The sequence below is a fragment of the Pelophylax lessonae genome (assembly GCF_965119305.1).
Source record: "Pelophylax lessonae genome assembly, chromosome: 5".
Classification (NCBI taxonomy): domain Eukaryota; kingdom Metazoa; phylum Chordata; class Amphibia; order Anura; family Ranidae; genus Pelophylax; species Pelophylax lessonae.
Genome location: NC_138772.1, coordinates 491,243,249 through 491,267,482, shown reverse-complemented (window position 1 = coordinate 491,267,482; position 24,234 = coordinate 491,243,249). Strand labels below are relative to the sequence as shown.

Below are 24,234 nucleotides of genomic sequence, written 5' to 3'. Positions count from 1 at the left end.
CTAACCTATGTGTTTACCATTGTTTTTCAGTGATGATCTGAGTGTTACTGGAACAGATAACTGTACATTTAACACAAACCAAAAAGCACTTGGAAAAGATGATTTTACCAAGATCCCAAATGGCGTGAACGGTGTGGAGGACCGAATGTCTGTTGTCTGGGAGAAAGGAGTGGTAAGCCATGAGCCTATATTAGTGTACTGGTTACATAGAATTGAGGTCCTATATTTCATGACCCCTGTCCTGTTGCTGCTTAGTAATTTGAAACCTTGGAATTTAACTAGAGAAACATGGTGCTTCCCTAGAGCAGTAATGTCCAAACTGCAGCCCATGGGCCAAATGTAAGGCTTTGCTTGCCTTTATCTAGTAATATGAGGCACTATTTTTTCCACTAACACCAACAATGAGGCACCATTCCTCTCACTGGCACCATTGATGGGGTACAATTCCTCTCATTGACACCCATGATTGGGCACATTTTCCCTCGTTGATCTTGATAACGGGACATAATTCCTCTCACTGACACTACCGTTGGGGCACTATTCCTCCCACTGAAACCAAGGATGGGGCACGAGTCCTCTCCACTAACACCAACGATAGGACACGAGTCCTTCCCACTAACACGAACGATGGGCACAAGCCCTCCCCAATGACACCATAATGGGGTATAATTCCTCCAACTCACACCAACAATGGGGCATGATTCCTCCCACTGAAACCAAAGATGGGGCACAATTTCTCCCACTGACACCAATGATGGGGCACAATTCCTTTCCCTACTTACTATAGGTGCCATGTCATTTACTTACTGTCATTGACCCCCAAGCCTGAGGCATTGTTTACCCTACTAATGCTGGGGCATTTAATACTCTCATTGGCTGCAGTCTGGCTCCCCTAAAGTCTAAAGAGTGGTAAACTGGCCCTTTGTTTAGAAGGTTTAGAGACTCCCTGCCCTAGAGCAGTGGTCCTCAACTCCGGTCCTCAGGGCCCACTAACAGGCCGGGAATGCAAGATAACTAAACTACATCACAGGTGATCTCATTCGCTGCTCAGTGATTGCAGTATTTTAGTCTGCATCTCCCCAAGGTAATACTTAAAATCTGGCCTGTTAGTGGGCCCCGAGGACTGGAGTTGAGGACCACTGCCCTAGAGTTTGCAAGTGTTTTATTGTTGTAGTGCAATACCAAATTTCACCATAAGATGGAGTAAATTCTCACATTGTTTCTCTGCTGCTTTCCAGAAAAAAATGATAAAGTGAGGGGGACAATACATGTTACCAAATACTAGAAACTACTTTAAAGTGACCATGCCATCATAGGAAATATGGAATCTGTCAATGCTAGCTTGATTTAGGACTTGCAAGTACCAACATTTTGTTCTGATCTTCCAGCTTCTCTTAGTTACTGACCTAGAGCATGTATAAATTCAGAGAAGCTGGATCCCAAACTGGCAAACTTTTTCCAGATACGTTCAAAATGTTAAAGCTGGAAGAATAGGTGAACAGCTAGAAAACGTGCTTAAAAAATAGTCGGAGAGCAAAACACAGAATAGCCAGGCGGTATATAACAAATGAATAGACAGAGAACATAATGGGCATTTGTACGATCCCTCTTTTCTGTTTCATGCTCCTGTTACAATGTGTCATTGCTGTTGGAAAAGATATTCCAATTGACAAGTATATAGAGTTATAAAAATAGTATTTAGTCACTCAGGAAACCACACGTTTCTGGCAGATGATTAACCCTTGGCAGTAATATGGTGCTAACATAAGCACTAAAAGGGAAAATATATTGTTTTTTTATTTGCATTTTTATTTATAAGTTCATAAAATGTTATATACCACTTTTGTCAATTTTGAATTTAGCAAATATACATTCAATACTAGGCACATCCATAAATCTCTGTTTGCAAAGCATGTTGGACTGTCTAAAAAAAAAAAATGCTTGTTTGGAAACCTGTGTAAAATTGTCTTAGATCCAAGTCATGTTTCAATCTGTGTAATCTGATCTTTCTTGCTCTTTGGGTCCTCTTTACAGCAGGGCTGCAGAATGAGCCCCAGCAAATGTACTTGTACTGATCATTTAATTTCACAGTTCATGGCTACAAGAGGTATAAGCAAACTAGGTTTGCTTTCCCCAGATGCAGTTGGGTGCATTTTTTAAAATCAGTATGAATACAGTATAAAACATATGCAAGAAAAATAATATATTTTATTTTTGTTTATTTCTAAACCTAGTAAAGAAGATAATAAAAAATACATTTCCTTTAAAATGCCAGTAAATACTGTAGAATGCTAGCTTAGAATAACTGACAAACCCAAATTGTCTCGGCCAACAGAGAAAGAAGGTTATGTCCCCTTGTCTGAGTCATGCTGCTGCTCTTTAGGTCAATTTTACAGCATGGCTGCAGAATGAGCCTCAAGAAAGTCACTGCTTCTACATAGAGCTTGATTACTATAAGTATTAGATGTGAAAAATAAATAAATATATTTCAAATTATTATTTCTTCTATGTCCTCTCGCAGAGTGTCTGAGTTGGCGGCTCTGTCTTGCCGCTCACCTTATCTGGTTGTTCATAGGGATAAAGTGGTCTTGAGACCCAATCAATCTTTTCTTCCCAAGGTGGTATCTGCTTTTCACCTCAACAAAGATATTGTTTTACCTTTGCTTTGTGCGAAACCCAAGCATCCCAAGGAATTTGCCTTACATTCCTTGGATGTGGTCTGGGCGGTCAGGGTCTACCTTTCTGCCACGGAGTCATTTAGGAAGTCTGATTCCCTGTTTGTCCTTCCTGAAGGACCTCGGAAGGGTTCGACTGCGTCCGCGGCAACCATTTCAAAATGGTTTAGACAGACAATTGTTCAAGCCAATTCAATCAAGGGTCAGGTTCCCCCTTTCCCTGTGAGGGCACATTCTACTAGAGCTGTCAGTGCCTCTTGGGCGTTTCGCCATCAGGCTTCTGTGGCTCAGGTGTGCGACCTGGTTGTCTGTGCACACTTTCACAAAATTTTACAAACTTGATGTGATGGCATCCTCGAATGCTTCCTTTGGCCGCAAAGTTTTGAGTGCAGCGGTTGTTTGAAGAGACGTGTTGTTACGTCTCTTTTCTGGGGTGTTTTTTTGTTCTGGGTTAGCTGCTTTTGAGCTTCTGTTGCCCTGTTGGCTTCGGTTTTTTTCTATGGCCTGGTTGACATGTTGCCTTTTCTGTAGGTTGCTTCTTCCCATCCCTCACACCTGCACTGCTTTGGGATGTCCCACTTGTGAAGGTATACCGAACGGGCTGTGACTGTCAGAGAACATAAAAGAGAAAATAGATTTTTTTTAAGAACTTACCGTAAAACTCTTTTCTCCGAGTCCTCTGACAGTCGCAGCCCCCGCCCCTCTGGTTTTTTTCTTTGGGGTTGATGCCTTCCGGTACTGCTTGCTACAAAACTGTAGAACAGTGCTCACTGTGTCACTGGACCATTTCAGAGAGCGGAGTGCACTTAGAGACAAGAGAAGGGTGTGGGAATAGACATGAAAAAGTTGTCCATCTGGAATCCTCATTGAGGCTGGAAGGAGTGTGAATGTATGGATAAATTAGTAGTCAAGTGAAATTAGAGAACAGAAAAGCAGTATAGGAGGCCAGTAATGTAAGGCCTATGTTAGGCTAGGAATGCTGTCAATAGAATTGCCAATTGTCCACTAAACCAGTGGTGTCACTCCCTTCCCTTTTAGCTAACAAGATACTGTTCATGGGCCTAAGGGTGGTACTGCTAAAAAAACAAAACAAAAAAGAAAAACCTATTAACCACTTGCCGACCGCCGCACGACTATCTACGTCGGCGGTCAGCCCCTCACAGGCAAACTAACGTAGGGCTACGTTGCTTGCTTGTGAGGGTCTAGGGAGCGAGCGCGCACCCCCCGGGGCGCGCTCCCGCTCCCGCGTGGTCACGGACCCCCCCGCGCGTGTGACCAGCGGACCCGATGTCCGCCGGTCACTCGGCGATCGGCGGGGGAGAGGGAGAATGTCAGGCAGCTTGTGTAAACAAACTGCCTGTCATTCTCCTCGCTGCAAAGACACTGATAAAACGGATCTGGTATGTAGATCCATTGATCAGTGTCCTTACAGCTAGAGCCACAGCCAATCACAGTAGAAACCACGCCCCTAGGGACACACACAGCCCCTCCCTTCCAAATAAAGTTAACCCCTTCACTACCAGTGTATTTTTACAGTAACAGTGCATATGTATAGCACTGATTACTGTAGAAATGTCACTGGTAACCCCAAAAGTGTCAAAAATGTCAGTCAAGGGTCCGATCTGTCCGCCGCAATGTCGCAGTACCGCAAAAAAAATCGCAGATCGCCGCCATTACGCGTTAAAAAAAAAAACAACAAAAATGACAAAAATCTTTCCCTTTGTTAGTAAACGCGATAACTTTTGCGCAAACCAATCAAAATACGCTTTTTGCGATTTTTTTTACCAAACATAGGTAGCATAAAATAAATTGGCCGAAAATTTTTAAAAATTTTGATTTTTACATTTTTTTTTGGGGGAATTTCATATAAAAAAATGTGAAAAATATTGCTATTTTTGCAAAATTGACGCTCTTTTTTTGTTTATAGCGCGTGATCAAAAAATCGCACAGGTGATCAAATACCACCAAAAGAAAGCTCTGTTTGTGGGAAAAAAAGGACGTCAAATTCGTTTAGGTACAGCGTCGCACGACCGCGCAATTGTGCGTTAAATTCACGCAGTGCCGAATCGCAAAATACCCCCTGGTCGGAATGGGGGTAAAATCTTCCGGGGCTTAAGTGGTTAAGCTTCCAATAAAAAGACATGAACGTAGTGTTCTGTAACTCCCCCCAAGGCAGTGTCCTGTGCCCTCTTGACATCACCCCAACTGCAGTGTCCTGTACTCCCAATGCAGTGTCATCTGCCCCTTCCCATCAACCACCCCCATTGTAAGGTCCTCTGCCCACCATAGTAGTGTTCTCTGCCCATTCCCCTCACTGTAGTGTCCCCCCCCAAAGCATAATCCTCTGCTCCCCTTTACATCACCCCCACTGAAGTGTCCTGTACCCCTCCCCAACATAGTGTCCTCTGCCCCCCTTCACATCACAGCCCCTACACTGTAATAGATAGATAGATAGATAGATACAACTTTATTGTCATTGCATAGTACAGGTACACAGCAACGAAATGCCGTTTAGCATCTACCAGAAATGCAAAATGTAGCAGTCGTACAAGAGTGCAGATAACCATCTAGCATATTTACAAATTAAAAAATATACATACACACATACATACACATACATACACATACATATACATATACATATATATATATATATATATATACATATACACATACACATATACACATACACATACACATACATACATACACATACGCATACACTACATACACAGATGAGTGTGAAATGTTGGGCAGAATGTACCGTAATGATAAAGATACATACAAATATAAATAGTGCAGATGTACTGAGAAGTGAAAAGATATACTATGTAGTATGTACACGTATAGTACAGAGGGCATACACAGTCTTTTGTTTGTGTTTGTTTTGTAGGGATTAACGGTGTAGTGTTGAGTTCAGTAGTATGATGGTGGATGGAAAAAAACTGTCCCTGAACCTGCTGGTTCTGGTGCGCAAGTTTCTGTATCTCCTTCGTGATGGAAGGAGGTTAAACAGTTTATGACTGGGATGCGAAGGGTCCTTGATGATGTTGTGAGCTCTGCGCAGACATCTACTGTGGTGAAGGTGCTCAATGGCAGGTAGTTGAGTGCCAGTGATGCGTTGAGCGGTTTTGACCACCCTTTGCAATGCTTTACGTTCACACACAGTGGAGCTTCCGTACCATACAGTGATGGAGTAGGTCAGGATGCTCTCAATGATGCAGCGGTAGAAGCTCGTTAAAATCCCCGGGGACAGATGAGATTTCTTGAGACATCTCAAGAAGTAAAGGCGTTGTTGTGCTTTTTTTACCAGAGCTTACGTGTTCTGCTGCCAGGACAGATCCTCAGAGATGTGAACTCCCAGGAACTTAAAGCTGGAGACACGCTCTACCTCGGTTCCATTGATGTTGACTGGTAGATGTCTCCCGCTGTTGGATTTCTGGAAGTCCACAATAAGCTCTTTGGTCTTTGTGGTGTTGAGAGTCAGATTATTGGTGGCACACCATACTGCCAGATTACGAATCTCTTCCCTGTAGGCCGATTCGTCATTGTTTTCGATCTGGCCGACCACGGTGGTGTCATCTGCATACTTGATAAAGATGTTGGATTTATACAGAGGAGCACAATCGTGGGTGAACAGGGAGTAGAGCAGTGGGCTCAGAACACAGCCCTGTGGTATGCCAGTGTTCAGAATGAGGGTTGAGGATACCTGGTTTCCCAACCTAACAGATTGAGGTCTGTTGGTGAGAAAGTCCAGAATCCATCTGCAAATAGGGGTGCAGATACCCAGTTCACTGAGCTTAGTGATCAATACAGTGGGGAGGACTGTATTGAATGCAGAGCTAAAGTCAATGAACAGCATTCTGACGTATGTGTTACTCTTATCTAGGTGGGTGAGAGCAGAATGAAGAGCTGTAGAAACTGCATCCTCAGTTGACCTGTTCGGGCGATAGGCATACTGGTGTGGGTCCAGTGTAGGTGGTAGACCCGCAGTCAGGTGATTCAGGACCAGCTTCTCAAAGCATTTCATAGCAATGGGGGTGAGTGCAACTGGGCGAAAGTCATTCAGGTATTCAGCAGCTGAGTGCTTGGGCACTGGTATGATAGTAGTGGTCTTCAGGCATGTTGGTACTGTGGCTTGGGCCAGTGACAGGTTGAAAATGTCAGTAAAAACCTGTGCCAGTTGTCCAGCGCATGCTCTGAGAACACGTCCCGGTATGCCATCCGGGCCAGCTGCCTTACGTGCATCCACTCTGCTAAACACTGAATAGACGTCCGTTTTTGAGAGTGAAAGTGAGCTGTAAACAGTAGCAGAGTCCGTGGTTGGTGTAAAATGTCCTGTGCATTGGTCAAAACGAGCAAAAAAGTGATTAAGTTCGTTCGGTTGGAAGGCACTGCTGATTGGTTGAGCTGTAGGTTTGTAGTCTGTGATTGACTGGATGCCTTTCCACATGCGTCTGGGGTCAGAGTTGTGGAAGTGCTCTTCTATGTGTAGTTTGAATGTGAGCTTTGCTCTCCTGATGCCCCTTTTCAGGTTGGACCTGGCTCTGTTATAGTCCTCTGCACTGCCAGATTTAAAGGCAGCATTTCTTGCTTTCAACAGGAGACGGACTTCAGAGTTCATCCATGGCTTCTGGTTGCGAAACCATTTCACGTGTTTGACGGTAGTGACATTGTCAATACACATGCTAATATGGTCCAAAACAGATGATGTGTAAGTGTCCATGTCTGTGTGAGAGTCCAGTGTGGCCTGTGAGGCAAACATGTTCCAGTCAGTATCCTGAAACTGTTGTTGTAGAGAAGAAATGGCCCCCTCTGGCCATACCTTTACTGTCCGCAGAGCTGGTTTCACACGTTTGATCAATGGTGTGTATTTGGGTAGCATGAACAAAGAGAGATGATCACACTTACCCAAGTGGGGGAGGGTAATGGCTGTGTATGCCCCAGGTATGTTTGTGTACACCTGGTCCAGTGTTTTGTCCCCTCTGGTAGAGCAGGAGACATTGCGGTGAAATTTTGGTAGAACAGATTTCAGGTTGGAGTGGTTGAAATCTCCAGCAACAATGATAGCTCCTTCGGGATGTGCAGACTGCTGTTTGCTGATAGCTGCATGCAGTTCCTCCATAGCTAGTTTAGAATTATCATCCGGTGGAATGTACACTGCAGTCACAACAATGGCTGAGAATTCTCTCGGTAAGTAAAAGGGTCTGCACTTAATCATCAAATACTCTAAATGGACAGAGCAATGACTCTCAGTAACAGTAGAGTCCGTGCACCATGAGTTGTTAATATAAACGCACAGACCTCCACCTCTGCACTTACCAGAGTCCTCTGCCGTCCTGTCCGCCCGATAAACACTGCGACCCCTGAGCTCAATGGCGCTGCTGGGAATGTTGTTGTTGAGCCATGTTTCAGTAAAAATCATGACATTACAGTCCTTAATCCGTTTGTGTGATGATATCCGGAGCAGCAACTCATCCATTTTATTAACAAGAGACCGTACATTGGCAAGGAAGACGCTAGGAATCGATGGTTGATGCGGGTTTAGCTTTAGCTTAGCCCTGATGCCGCCTCGCTTCCCCCTCCTTTGTTTTCGGTCTCGCCGCCGGCGCTGTAATCTCGCTGTCAGCCAAGCTAGATCAGCGGTCCGCGGTGTTCGGGCGATTTCCCGAAGGAGATCAAAGTCCATTGAAAGTCCGTATCTGTGAATATTGCTGATATCTAGTAATGCTTGTCGGCTGTATAAGATGTGTGCAAGCCTGTTCTGCGTGAATAAACTTGCTGTTGATGGAGAGACTGCTACTAAATCGCAAAAACTGGAGAGACGCTGGGCCTCGCGTTGTGCACGCGCCGCCATCCACCCGCAGAGACCCCAAGTTCTGTACCACCTCAGACAAACCGTCCTCCTGATTCTTCCAGCAGCATGGAGAGAGAAACAGGAAGTGACCTCAGCCTGCAGCAGGAAACAGGAACCTAGGAAAATAGCCTAATGTCAGTATCCCCCCAAAATTGTGTCATCTGCCCCCCTTCACATTACACCCCCCCCACTATAGTGTCAGAACCCCCCCCCCCCCCCCTAAACCAGTGTACTATGCTCCCTTTCACATCACCCCCTCCCACTGGTCCGGTACCCTGCATCAGGCAGGACCCCGACATGTTGCACCCTCTTGTTTGTGATGTAATCATACTTCAATAAAGCTGTTTGGATTCAACATGGAAATCCATGGTGTGCTGGCAAATATAATAGCTGTGTCATGTAAGATCCAGTCTCTAGCTGGTGGTTGCTGCAGCACCCAGTATCCTAGAGACTTTTCCAGGAACATGTGCTATACCCTGCAATGCACTACCTATCTATCAAAAAGTGTTTTACAAAGCTAAACCTTTCATCCAGTTTCTAGTTTGATGCATTTGTCAATTTCAAAAGAAATAGTAGTGGTAAAAAAAATGACTTGTAGATTTAACTAATCATTTTTTTGTAAAATTTTCCTATAAGGGAACATGTCAGGGGGTGTGTTCTATGCCTAAATACTTTTGATAGTAGGTGTCCCCATCTCAGTAAGTTGGGAGGCGTATATTTAAGGCTCTTGAAGGAAAACTGTAGATATAGTGGGGAAAATAATTATTTGACCCCCTGCAGATCTGTGGCCATTTCTGGCGGTCATACAATGCCAGTGCTGGTGAAAAAGGATGCATGCACTGTGCTGTCACCATTTGAGGAGGCCACAGGGATGGCGTGCTGCAACGATGCATGCATCAGTGACACTATCCCTCTACTCTATCTGCTGGAGCACATGCTTCGTGGAATCATGGACAGGGCACTTGAGGCAGAACACTGGGAGGAAACTGAGGACTTATTTTCCTCACAAGGCCCCCTTTATGCAGATATCATGCCTGCAGGGACACAAAACACACAGGAGGAAGAGGAGGAGGAGGATTGTGGAAGCATGGATATAGAGGATAGCATACAGCAGTCTTCAAGGGATGGTTTTCATTCCCCAGAAACCCCAGGAGTTGTACCTGGTTGGGGAGAGGTTGCTCCTGACAATGTCATCCTTAGTAACCCAGAGGACTCAGAAGCTCATGCCTCCTCAAACTTACGTTGCATGGGCTCCCTGATTCTGCAAACCTGTGAAAGGACGAGGATTTGTGCTATCAAGGAGAGGGATACTTGCTAGTTAGCAACCCTTCTTGATCCACGTTACAAGGGTAAAGTTGCAGAGCTCACCCTGCCTTCGCAGAGGGAGCAGAAGATGAAATATCTTTAGTAGGCCTTGAAAAAAAAATTGTGTAACACCTTTCCAGACACTGGCAGGTTAACATTCTCTGGACGTGTTTCTGAGGCATTGTTCAGCCAAAGGAGGAGCGGTGGAGAAGGCGGTCGGCTGACCGATGACTTTAAACAGCCCTTTAGTCCTCAGCAGCACCCAGGGCTGTCAGGTTTAAGCAACCAACATCCAAGGCCCAATTTCTCTGCACCTGTATGACAAGTGCATGTAATTTTAATTTTTGTTTATAATTTTTAACAGCAGGGCCTGTTCCTGCACCCAGCAAGAGTAACTGTGAGGGGTTACAGTATTCAGGCACCACTAGGGATGGGTTAACGGTTTGGGCCGAGCATACGTTTGGCCTAAACGTTGCCCACTTAGGTACTCGCCTAACACCTGAACTTTCTCGGCACTTAGCGGGATGTTCACCCACCAAGCGCACAGTCAATAGGTTGTTAAGGTTTCCCTGCTGAGAGCTAAAATTAAAAAAAATAATTGTAAAAAGAAAATGTAACTTAAAAAAACAATTTGGGTAAAAAGAGCTCTGGGGGCCCTTTGGGTTTTGTATAGCTTTTAAAGGGAACCCCAAGACAGAATTAGGAAATTAAAATGGCGTGTGGCCCCCCCCCCCCCCCAAAATCTATACCAGGCCGTTCGGGTCTGGTATAGATTTGAAGGGGAACTCAACGCCAAAATTAAAAAACAAAAAACAGCGTGGGGTCCCCCACAAAATCCATACCAGACCCTTAACGAAGCATGCAGCCTGGCAGGCCAGGAAAAGAGGGGATAAGCGAGCACCCCCTCCTGAACCATACCAGGCCGCTTGCCCTCAACTTGGGGGGGAGCTTTGGGGTGCCCTGACATCCCTGGGCTGTGGTTGTGGGGGTCTGCGGGTGGGAGGCTTATTAGAATCTGAAGGCCCAATTTAACAAGAAGGCTTCCAGATCCCCCCCCCATTGTGAATGGGTATCAGGTACATCATACCCCTACCCATTCACCAAAAAAGTGTACAAAAAAATAAACACACACATGTTTATGTCACACATGTTATGTCCCCCGATGTAGGTCCATCGTCAATCACACTGCCCGCTGCACCCGCCGACCCGAAAGACTGCCTATTCGTGTTTTTACAGTTCTTATATAGGGAATGGGTGGGGCCCCCTGCCCCAAAGCACCTACCCCCCATGTTGAGGGCATGTGACCTGGTATGTTTCGGGAGGGGGGCACTTGCTCGTCCCCTCCTTTTTCCTAACCTGCCAGGCTGTGTGCTTGGATAATGGCCTGGTATGGACTGCAGGGAGGGATGGGGAACCTACGCTGTTTTTTAAATTTTTTTTTACCTGTATTGCAGGGAGCCGGCAATACATTACAGCTGCGAGCAAGTTTAAATTACATTTTTTTCCTTTATAAATGTCAATATTGCTGCAGCAAGATCTATAAGCCACTTTACAGGCAGACAAAGGGGACCCCCCTGGTCACGATATTTAAAGGAATTTTTCATGTTTATGGTTTCACTTTAGACCTTATTAAAATCACTGGTCCTGTAAAAACAATTGTTTTAAAAACATTTTTTTGCATTGATACATGTCCCCCAGGGCAGTACCCAGGTCCCTATACACTTTTTATGGCAATAACTTGCTTATCAGCCTTTAAAATGAGACCTTTGGTTCTTCATGTTTGTGTCCCATAGACTTTAATAGAGTTCAAATTAACTTTTCCCCTGTTCGCAATGTTCTGGTGCAAACTGGATTTGGGGGTGGTCGGCCCATCACTACTCAGGAGGGATTTTGGTCTTCTTTACAGATCTTCTCTTAATCCTTAAGGTTTCTTGGCTGACGCTTGGCATCTCAAAGTTTCTGCTCCCTGCTCTAGGATTAAGGTCTGGAGACTGACTAGGCCACTACATGACCTTAATGTGCTTCTTCTTGAGCCACTCCTTTGTTGTCTTGGTGGTATGTTTTGGGTCATTGTCATGCTGGAAGACCCATCCACAACTTATCTTCAATGTTCTGGCTGAGGAAAGGAGGTTCACATCCAAGAATCTACAATACATGGCCCCCTCCATTGGCCCCTTAAATCTGCAAAGTTGGCCTGCACCTTTTAGCAGAGAAACAGCCCCAAAGCACCATGTTACCACCTCCGTGCTTGACTCTAGGGATGGTGTTATTAGGGTCGTGTTAATGCCAAAGAGCTAAATTTTGGTCTCATCTGACTACAGCACTTTCTCCCAATCCTTCTTGGAAATATTTAGATGTTCATTAGCATCAGACCTGCTGTACAAGTGCCTTCTTGAGGAGGGAGACTTTTTGGGCGCTGCAGGATTTCAATCCATGTATTGCAGAGGCGTAACTAGAACCTTCAGGGCCCCGGTGCAAGAAACCATGAAGGGCCCCCTGGACCCCTGGCGCCCTTTACTCTAGTTGCGGGGCCCTTTATTATGGTCCCACAGAGGGACCCTTTCACAAGTTCTGCAGTGGGCCCCCTTCCTGCCATCTTGGGGCCTCCCCACGGTGGTGGAATGCCAGGGCCCTGTCACAAGTGTGACCTTTGCGATCCTGGAAGTTCACCCACTGGTGTCGGTAGTTTTTTTTTTTTTGGTATTTTAATTGTATTATTTTTATCATTTTATTTAATTTTTTTACAATGTCACTGACTATGACTCTGTCCATTCAGAAAAGGAAGGAGCTGGTAAATTACATATTTACCGCCCCCTTCCTGGTTCTTTATTGTGACACATCCCCTGCAGCAGCTGGCAGGAGAGGGAAGGGAGCATTCTGAAGGGTGGGGGGCAGCACAGAAGGGGGGGGGGGACCAGGGGAGCACACAGGGGCCCAGAGACAGCAGAACACAAGTATACTGGATAGGAGGGGCGGCGGGGGCAGCGTACAGAGGAACTAATCTCCTCCATTTTCCTCCTGCAGCTACAGAAGGAAAAAAGGAGGACAGTGATTTCTCTACATGCTGCCCCCACCGCCCCTCCTATTCAGGTGTACAGGGGAGCCACATGGGCCCCCTTGAGCATGGGGCCCGGTTGCGATTGCAACCCCTGCAACCCCTGTAGTTACGCCCCTGGCGTATTGTGTTACCAATGTTTGTTTGGTGACTGTGGTCCCAACTTCTTTGAGATCATTCACAAGCCCCTCCCGTGTAGTTCTGGGCTGATCCCTCACTTTTCTCAAGATCACCCTTACCCTATGAGGTGAAATCTTACATGGAGCTCCAGAACTGGGAGATTGATGGTTATTTTGTACTTCTTTCATTTGCAAATAATCACTCCAACAGTTGTCTCCTTCTCACCAAGCTTCTTGCTGATAATCTTGTAGCCCATTCCAGCCTTGTGTAGGTCTATAATCTTGTCCCTGACATCCTTTGACAGCTTTTTGGTCTTGCCCATGATGGTGGGGATCGCTTCTCGGCCTTTTGGCTAAGATCAAGTGTACTATCTGTTCTTATCAGTTGGTATGGAACCTGATGGTTAGTATCGGTGGGGGCCGAAATGAACCAGGGCGCTCCGGAACTACCGGGGGACTGGGAAGTAAGCCACATCAGAGAAAGCCGGATGGGTCCATTGCCTTCTGATTTGAATGGGTCCGCCCCTACCAGTTTGAAGGGAGCGAGAAAACTGGATCTGTGGCCAGTTAGTACTGCTCCTGGATGTGATTGGTAAGGAACGGCGGATGGCGGTGGGAGAGCCTTTCCTCCTGGGTTGAATCTGGCCTTGCAAAAGGCTTGTCCCCAGTTGAAGGTAGGTTCACCCTAAGCTGTCTAAAGTTCTGATGCCTCCTGGTGGGATAGGGCTACACTCGGTCTGGCCTTTGGGCCGGGATAGAAAGAGCCCGTAGTGTATGTGCCCCTGGGGTGGCAGCCCAGGGGTGCCTTAATTCTCACTGGTGAGGGGCAGCTCTCCTTGAGTTTTTCGGCACCATGGTCACTGCACCTACACACTTTTTCAGCACCTGCCTCTTGGGCAAGGCCTTTTGGCTTCAACCAGAGGAATTTTTATTCCGGCCGGAAGGCCTGCCTTTGTATTTTCACTTAGGCACTAATTCACCTCTCCACTTCCCCTTCCCCACCTTTTTGTTTGTGTGTATTTTTCTTTGTAGTGTGTCACTTCACTTTCACTCTTTTCTTCCTGCACGATGAGTACGGTGTGGGTCTCTGGGCCTACCTTGAAAGTCTTGGGAGGGGGTGGACATGGCCTTCTGGCTTAGTTCGCCCTCTCCCATGGGGTCTCCCTTCGGGGGAGCCCCACCCAGTACTTGGGGTGGGCTGTTTCGGCAGTCCCCCTGGAGAACGGGGTTTGCCAGGTCTCGGCCAGGCAAACCATAGGAAGTACCTCAGTCCCTGTCAGGAGTCTTGCGCCCCGGGGGATCAAGGTATAGGTCCAACCTCTTCGGAGGCCAGACCATTTCGCACACCCTGTGCAGTTTTTGTGTGTTCACGTTTGCGTGTGTGCACTTTTTATGCACCGGGTGCTAAGCCTTTTTGAGTGTGATTCACACGCTACGGGCTTTAAAAAAAAAAAAAATGATGGTGGGGTTTGAATGGAAGAAAGAGATTATGTGGAAAGATGTCTTTTATACACATAACAAGTTGTTTTTAGGAGCACCTTCTTAATTTGACAGGACTAATTTGTGTACCACATGAGCACATACTGTAGACAGTCTATGTGAGACAGAGTTATTGTTGGTTGGTAGGGGATCAAATACTTATTTTACTCACTGAACTGCAACTCAATCTATAACATTTGTATCATGCATTTTTTTTTCTAGATTTTTGGTTGATATTCTGTCTCTATCATTTAAAATACACCTATAATAACAATTATAGACCCTTAATTTTTTTTGTAAGTGGGCAAACTTACAAAATCTTCAGGGGATCAAAATAATTACTGCATCTAAGGTGTGGTTTGCCAGCTTTATGATCACTACAGGTACACTTTAATTTTGGTGCAGAAAAAAACCTTTAAAGCCGAGTTCCGGCCACAAAATCGATAGATTTTGGGCCATCCGCTTGCTTCTAGTCACCTGAAAAAGAAATGGATAATTACGATTTTTTTTTACTTACCTTGTTATTGCAGAAAAATATACTCACCTTTCTTCCACCTCTTCCCTCTGCGGCCGCGGCCCGCATTGTCACTTCCTCTTTGCATTGATTGCTGGGAGCTGAACGTCATCGCTCCCAGGAATCAATGCGCCTGCACCGGCCCCGCTCGTCAGTTCCAGTGCGGCGCCTCATTCCCTGCTAAACAGCTTCTGGGCATGGGATGACGCGCGCGCACCAGAAGTGACGAGCGGGGCCGGTGCAGGCGCATTCTGGGAGAAGAGGACACGGAAGAGGACGCAGAAGAGGACGCGCTGGCTTCAGCTGCCCACATCCGAGATGGCAGCGCTGGAGAAGAAATTTTCAAGGTAAGTATTTCTTCTAAAAGGTAAGCGCGAACCGGGACAGTACAGAGGCTATCCATTGTGGAATGTACTAGCCCTGACTGTCCCGGGGGTATTTTCATTGAAATTTTTTTTTTTTGTGGCCGGAACTCTGCTTTAACTAGTTTTCTTACAGCCCATCAGCATTATTTTTATTTTTTTACTGTTTTCCAGCACTCTGGTATTATGGATGAGAATAGGTTTGTTGCTGTCACAAGCTCCAATGCTGCAAGAATCTTTAATATGTACCCAAGAAAGGGGAAGATTGCCGTAGGCTCTGATGCAGATATTGTTATCTGGGATCCAAAGGCCACAAGGTATGATATTCAGTTTTACTTTTGGATTTTAGAACATGTATAAAAACACATATGTACTACAGCATTGCAATTATAGTTATAGTCATGAGATGGTTCTTGATTCTTGAAAGATCCAACTTCCACGTGATCATCAATTGTGCCACAGATGTGCAGGATTATCCAGGCTAAATATCATTATGTATTCTATATTTCTGGGAAATACAAAGACACCTTACAGACATAAAAGTACAAAAAAACATAAATGTGAACATCAATGCAAAAATTAAATGATACAATGTAAACTCTATGAAGATGGACCTTCACTCTGCTCCATATGTCACATCCGTCCTGACAGTTTTGTGACCATCCTGATTTGCAGTCCTATTTAAAAGACACAGAAATGCTATTACTATGAAATAATGTCACATGCCTGTATGAAAAGCTTGAGATGATGAGGGTAGCCTCTTGTACACTTCCCTTCAAAGCACCCCTGGAAATTGAGACACGGAATTCTTGGGAGTCTAGACTTGAACTTTGCTGGTGTCAAGTAAGCAGAATCGCAGTGATGAGGGCACCCTGACTTCACCCAGACCAGTAGAGAGCAAAGCCAAGTCACAAGCTGAGTTAGGTGGAAGTCAGGCAGCAAATCACAAGCAGGATCAAGGTCAGAGAAAAGCAGAGGTTGGCAACATGGAGGCACCGAGGTACAGAATCAGTAGGTACAATCTTGGTCAAGGGTCCAGGCCGAGTTCGGTAACCAGGTAGGCGGCAGACATAAATAGAATTAGTAATTTTTGGGTTTCTTCTTGAAAAATGTCTAAGTACCAGTGACCAAAAACTGTATGTCAGCTGTATATCAATGGCATGCCTGTGGACATACTTGTGGAGGCCTGCATGGGATCAAGGTCAGAGAAAAGGATCAAGGTCAGAGAAAAGCAGAGGTTGGCAACATGGAGGCACCGAGGTACAGAATCAATAGGCACAATATTGGTCAAGAGTCCAGGCCGATCGGATGGGATGCTCTGTTATTTCAGTTGTTGTTGTTCTTTGATGTGATGATGCCATATCCCTACTGATGTCTTTTGCATTGCCTGTATCTGGCTGTATTCAATAACCTTATATTTGGAAAAAAAAAGAGTTCAGGCCGAGTTCGGTAACAAGGTAGGCAGCAGACATAAACAGACAAGGGGTAATCCAGAGGCAGGCCAGATGAAAGCTTGGTATCAGATTTCCGGATCAAAGATAAGAGAGATACAAGCTGAAAATCTATCCAGCAATGATCCCATGCAGGCCTCCACATGTATGTCCACATGCATGCCATTGGTATACAGCTGACATACAGTTTTTGGTCACTGGTACTCAGACATTTTTCAAGAAGGAACCCAAAAATTACTAATTCTATTAAAAGCTGTAAAATTATTTTTTCAGTGTAGAAGGTGTAGCTATCTGAAATTTGTCTTCAGATTATATATGCACATGATCAGGATCATATAGATGCACAAGAAATCAGGCTTTATATGGGAGTGTCTGTATTGTATGCAGATGAGTAGAGGGAGAACAATTTAGGAGGGTTTGCAGGAGAGGAAAGGGCTCACCGTGGGGGTCATCAATGTGATAACTCATTACTCTATGTCTTTCTACAAAATGGCTTCAAACTAGCAAATGAGGAGCTATGTGTTAATCTATTGTATTCTTGACTACTTTTTTTACTTGGTGTGGGCAAGTTGGGTTAAAAAGGTAAAATGGTATGTGGCTTTTGTGTTCTCTGTTTTTACATTCATTGATGTCTGCAATTTACAAGCCACATATGGAACTATATAAACCAATTAGAATTATATACTTATGTTCTGCCTCAACCAAGGTTTACATGCTTTCAGAAATTGTGATGAATATATCTATCTTCTCTAACTTCTCTGACATTCAGGTATAGATAAGAGCTCAGAAAATTATACTCCTCATTTAACATTTTGCAGTCAGTATAGACAAAATTCAAATCTTGCAGTTTTATACTCAGCCAAAATATCACTAAAGCTGGCCATACACTGTGCAATTTCATCCAGGTCTTGATCAACCAGCTGATATTATTGGGCACCATAGGTGTGCGCAGCCTATTGCATTAGGGTGTGCACCCCTAAAGCTCAAATACGCTTGTGTTTGTTCTACATACAGTGCCTTGCGAAAGTATTTGGCCCCCTTGAACTTTTCGACCTTTTGCCACATTTCAGGCTTCAAACATGAAGATATAAAACTGTAATTTTTTGTGAAGAATCAACAACAAGTGGGACACAATCATGAAGTGGAACAAAATTTATTGGATATTTCAAACTTTTTTAACAAATAAAAAACTGAAAAATTGGGCGTGCAAAATTATTCAGCCCCCTTAAGTTAATACTTTGTAGCGCCACCTTTTGCTGCGATTACAGCTGTAAGTCGCTTGGGGTATGTCTCAGTTTTGCACATCAAGAGACTGACATTTTTGCCCATTCCTCCTTGCAAAACAGCTCAAGCTTAGTGAGGTTGGATGGAGAGCGTTTGTGAACAGCAGTTTTCAGTTCTTTCCACAGATTCTCGATTGGATTCAGGTCTGGACTTTGACTTGGCCATTCTAATACCTGGATATGTTTATTTGTGAACCATTCCATTGTAGATTTTGCTTTATGTTTTGGATTGTCTTGTTGGAAGACAAATCTCCGTCCCAGTCTCAGGTCTTTTGCAGACTCCATCAGGTTTTCTTCCAGAACGGTCCTGTATTTGGCTCCATCCATCTTCCCATCAATTTTAACCATCTTCCCTGTCCCTGCTGAAGAAAAACAGGCCGAAACCATGATGCTGCCACCACCATGTTTGACAGTGGGGATGGTGTGTTCAGGGTGATGAGCTGTGTTGCTTTTACGCCAAACATAACGTTTTGCATTGTTGCCAAAAAGTTTGATTTTGGTTTCATCTGACCAGAGCACCTTCTTCCACATGTTTCGTGTGTCTCCCAGGTGGCTTGTGGCAAACTTTAAACAACACTTTTTATGGATATCTTTAAGAAATGGTTTTCTTCTTGCCACTCTTCCATAAAGGCCAGATTTGTGCAGTATACGACTGACTGTTGTCCTATGGACAGAGTCTCCCACCTCAGCTGTATATCTCTGCAGTTCATCCAGAGTGATCATGGGCCTCTTGGCTGCATCTCTGATCAGTCTTCTCCTTGTATGAGCTGAAAGTTTAGAGGGACGGCCAGGTCTTCGTAGATTTGCAGTGGTCTGGTACTCCTTCCATTTCAATATTATCGCTTGCACAGTGCTCCATGGGATGTTTAAAGCTTGGGAAATCTTTTTGTATCCAAATCCGGCTTTAAACTTCTCCACAACAGTATCTCGGACCTGTCTGGTGTGTTCCTTGTTCTTCATGATGCTCTCTGTGCTTTAAACGGACCTCTGAGACTATCACAGTGCAGGTGCATTTATACAGAGACTTGATTACACACAGGTGGATTCTATTTATCATCATTAGTCATTTAGGTCAACATTGGATCATTCAGAGATCCTCACTGAACTTCTGGAGAGAGTTTGCTGCACTGAAAGTAAAGGGGCTGAATAATTTTGCACGCCCGATTTTTCAGTTTTTTATTTGTTAACAAAGTTAAAAATATCCAATAAATTTCGTTCCACTTCATGATTGTGTCCCACTTGTTGTTGATTCTTCACAAAAAATTACAGTATTATATCTTCATGTTTGAAGCCTGAAATGGGGCAAAAGGTCGCAAAGTTCAAGGGGGCCGAATACTTTCGCAAGGCACTGTATATATGACCCCATCACATTGATCTCCCAGCCAGCACAGTGAAAGAGAAGCTTGTAAATACTTCTATTATGGCAGAGCCTGTAAGAGCGAGATCCCTTCTTCTTGCTGACACACAAAGCTATAATGCTAATGTGCATGGGGTGATTAGGATGTGTCCAGGCACACCTGGCACACCCTGTGCGCACGCCTATGTTGGGCACCCTCCTGCCTCCTGAAAAAAATCAAAGGAGCCGGGTTGGAAATTATCAACCCAACAGTGATTGTATCCAACCAGATGCAATCACTGTTTTGGTATTCTGACAGCCACAAGTGCTAGCTGTCAGGATACAATAGCCAGCACTGCAGATTGGTCCATCCATGCTGTAGAGTGTGGATAGAGTAATCTGTTATTTTTTTTTTGTTGATTGCAGGCTGAACATAACAAATCTATAAGTGTAAGGGCCCATTCACACCAGGGTGTTGGTATGCAGACTTCTGCACAAGACAAGACAAAAGCCTTGTTCCCTATCATGCCAGTTCATATCACTGTGCTGCAGTGGTGTGCACTAAACAAAAGTGTCATACAGTGCACAGTCTTCCACATTGGAGAGCTCTGAAGCCAATGGAATTGGATGAAATAGTAGACAGTGCAGTGCCCCATTTACAACACATCGAAACTGTGGCCTTCACACTGCACAACAGTGACTGCATTCTAATGCAGCTGCTGGTATAAATGGGCCCTTAAAGTTATATTAAACCCAAACGCAAACATTTATTATATTGAAGCTTACCAATTGTTAGGTGTAGTGGCTGCATTTGTTTTCTTTTTTAGGTTTTCTTTTTTCTATTTTAACCTGGTAATCCTGCCAGTAAGTCTATTGTTTTTCAAAAGCACAAGCTCTCCTGCAGATGTGTCAGTTACTAAGAATAGACAAACCATACACCACTGACAGGGGTGCTTACAATGATCAACTTGTATTTATTTCTGTAAAACCTTTATCGCAAAAGGAACAAAACTGTTTGCTGTAACTGCTTATAAAGTGTTAGCTGTATTTTGGCTTCAGATTGTTAGTGTATTAACATCTACTAAGATATCTAACACTTCCCTATAGTACCTCTAGATTGACAATGCCGCTGACCAAAGGTGCCCCCTGTGCTCCTTTATCCAGAGTGCATAGAGGGGGGGGGGGGGGGTATTGGGACCAGGGCCGGTGCTAGACTGTTTTATGCCCTAGGCAAGATTAGCTACTTGTGCCCCCCCCCCCCCCCCCCAAAAAAATAAAAATAAAAAGGGAAGGGGTTAAAAACTGCTCTATGTCATATCCAGTGACCCTTATCTGATGGTTCTTCCATGTAATGCTGTCATACCCATTGACCCCCATATTCCTCCATGTCACACCTGGGGACCCTGATGTCCCCCTATGTCACATCCAGGGACAGGGACCCTGATGTTTTTCCATGTCACATCCTGGGACCCCAATATTCCTCCATATACTGCTGTCATACCCACTGACCCTAATGTTCCTCCATGTCATACCCAGGGACCCCTGTGTTCCTCCATGTCATGCTGTCATACCCAGTGACTCCAAAGTTCCTCTATGTCACATCAGGGGTCCCTGATGTTCCTCCATGTCATACCCGGAGACCCTGCTGTTTTTCCATGTCACACCTGGGGACCCTGATGTTTCTCCATGTCACACCTGGGGACCTCAATCCCCCATGGCACACTCAGGGATCCCAATTCCTCATGGCACACCTGGTGACCCCGAACCCCTGTTACACTTGTGACCCCTCTCCCCCATGTCACACCTGGTGACTCAGATTCCCCATGTCACACCTATTCTCTTTCACACCAGGGATCCTCCATGTCACACCCAGGGACCCTGATCCCCTGTTCTGGGGACACTCACTGGGCAGTATGAAGAGAGTGGCCCGCACTCTGCCCTCCTTTTACCGTGATCCTGCTGATTCCTTCTCCCAGGACGCTCCTCTCCTGGACCACAGTGCTCACCACAGCTCCAACCGTCTCCTCGTGGAGGGAGAAGCAGCAGTCAGAGAGCTCTGCACCTCCTTCATTACCAACATCCTCAGACCATTCCGGTGCCTCGTCGCTTCTGCTCCAGTAAAGGTGCAGCCCTCCAGTGCTGAGCTCCGGCTCAGGTTCAGCTCTCCTCCACTCCCTGCTTAATACCGACCCCTTAGGGCTCACCCAACAATGGTGGAAAGCCAGGGCCTGGTAGTTCTGCCACTGCCCCAGACACCTGACATCTTCCTCTGTCCCTCCTTCCTCCCCCACTGCCGCCCCACCCCTCAGCTCACAGGGATCATTCATGGCGGAGAGTGAGTGCTGACTCGTGGCTGCGCCCCTAGGTGGCAATGCGCCCTAGGCGGCTGCCTAGTTTGCCTAGTGGAAGCACCGGCCCTGATTGGTACTTTATATGAGACACATAAAAGTGTCTCCATCCCTGGGTATATGGAAGAGAGAAGGGGTTGGGACTTTAAATGAGGAGCAATGCACAAATCGGGCCATAAATAGCAAAGAAACATATGTAAAAATGACAAGATTTATTGCAGTTGCCACAGAATGTAAACATCTTGGATACATAATAGTAATAAAAAGCATAATGAGAAACATAACATAATCAATGGAAAGGTCACAATCCATTAACATGCGATAAGGTGGTTACAAATAAATTACATTGGAGTTATCCAGAGTGTGGGTACCCTAATACAGGAGGTGTGTTACTGGCCAGATCGCCAGGTGAAAACAGAGTGAAAAAGCCTAATAAAAGAAAACTAATGCAGCCACCACATCTAATGACTGGCAAGCTGCAATAAATTACATTTTTGTTTTTGGGTTTAATATCGCTTTAATGTTCCAGCTTTTGATGATGGCTAACATGGATCAACACTCTGCTAGAATGTACTGAGGTGTAAGCATTTACTGCTTGGCCCTTTTTCCCAAAACTACAAGCTGAACTTAAAAAAATGAGAATAAAACATTACATTGCTTTAATGCTTTGCAAGCTCCAAGAATCCTATTCATGCCAGGACCTAATCCACTTAAACAAAGTACCATGTTAAGTCAACAAAATGTCAGCAAAGCATAAATTCTGAATTATTAGAGTGGAGAATATTTTCAAGATGAAACGACTCCACTATGAAAGCTCCAATTAGACAATTTGAGAGAGCTCAGCAAAGATCTGGGGATGGTTTCCAGGTAGCCATTCCAAAAATCTTGGTATCAGCATCATTAGGGTGCCCGTCACAATGTGTGGAAGAAATACGGTGTCCTGCAGAGGATTGTCTGTACTGCAGTCTTGGAATTGCAAATGAGCAAATATTTTTTTTACAATGACATCTGTGCGAAAAAGTAAGCATGGCATACGGTGTTCTAATCTGTCCAGTGATTAAAGTAGGATTCTACTGAACTGTACACGGTAGAGAGAAGCTAGATAAGAGATAAAATTCAGCAGGATGGCAAGTTTTCATGTTATCAGTTACCCTAAATAAACCCCTTGTTGGGCTCCAAATGTTACGTTGGTGGGAATGGGATAACATTATTCCCACATCCAATGCATAATAGAATTGCAGAGACCTGGCTTTGCTTGCTTCTCTACAAATATACAGATCAACTGTAGCACCCTCCTAGGTAGGTGCTAGAGAGCGAGTATAGTTTTTGGATCCTGTCTGCTTATCAGAGGGACTGCAAGTAAATCTATATTGTTCTCTGCCTACTAGAGAGCAGGATCTGCTAGTGAGGTCTGCTCAATGTGCTCAGGTGCAACTCAGTCTGTCTAAAAATGGTCTCACACTGGTCCAATAGGGAGGCATATTGGACAGTGGGGGGAAACCTGACAAATGAGTGCACAGGCGTTTAATACAGCCCTGGTGATTAGCAGAGGAAAGTACCTTGGTCCATGCTGGGATACTGTATAAAAGCCAGGAGCACATGTTCTTGGGGTCTTTCGGCTGGATAGCAGAGTCCGTGAGGGAGGGGGCGGCTGCATCCTCTTCTGTAAAGGTGCCATGCAGCCTCAGGTAGTTGACCTGAGGGCCTAGAGAGAGCTAGAGAGGAACTGAACCCAGAGGTCCGGTGAAGCTGAATGGAAGGGATTGAATGGATTGGAATGGAAGGGACACTGAGGGATCTGATTCTGCAGTACAGTGAGTACAGATATGAGTCAAGGGGCCTGACCTGAGGGGGGACACCCATTCAGCTAGAAGAGTCAGTAGACGGGTGTCAGTAAAGATAATGTAGTTCACCAAGTCTATTGCTGGAGAGAGAGAGTGCAAGGAGACTTAACCCTTTCCATAGATGTGGCAGAATGGTTCAAGGATTGCTGAAGCATGGAGGAGAAGATGCTGTAGGAACCATTCTAGCAGCATGGAGGAGCAGAGGATCAGGTGAGTAAATTTACTTTTTTTTACATATATATTCTTTATTTTGGTTTTCAAAAACAAAAGAGGAGAGGCACACAAGAGGCAAATATTGTGTGATCAGTAGCTGCATTCATTGAAATAACTTCAAGTGTACAATCAAAATGCTAATATACAAAAAGGGTGCTATACTCTATGTGGCAGAAAGATACATAGAAAATGGTGAAAAACAACTCTAAAGAAATATACAAAATTATGTTTACTGGTATCCATGGGTTCCCTAGCAACAAGGAGATAACTCTTTGGAACCCTCAAATGAGTGGCACCATCCTGTGCAGGGTCAGTATAACCTCCACACACCTGCCAAAGCCGTGGGTGTGGCAGAAGGGCTTGAGTTCCCCCCCTTACCCATGGTGACTGGCC

General features: G+C 45.0%; 1 protein-coding gene across 2 annotated transcripts in view; it reads left to right on the top strand.

Moving 5' to 3' along the window:
* DPYS (dihydropyrimidinase) overlaps nt 1-24,234 on the top strand; it is a 149,316-nt gene that overhangs the window by 83,751 nt on the left and 41,331 nt on the right. For both annotated transcript variants that reach the window (XM_082257922.1, XM_082257921.1), the window contains exons 6-7: nt 31-172; nt 15,541-15,683. In XM_082257922.1, the coding sequence (XP_082114048.1) occupies nt 31-172; nt 15,541-15,683 (285 nt within the window). The remainder of the gene's footprint in view (nt 1-30; nt 173-15,540; nt 15,684-24,234) is intronic.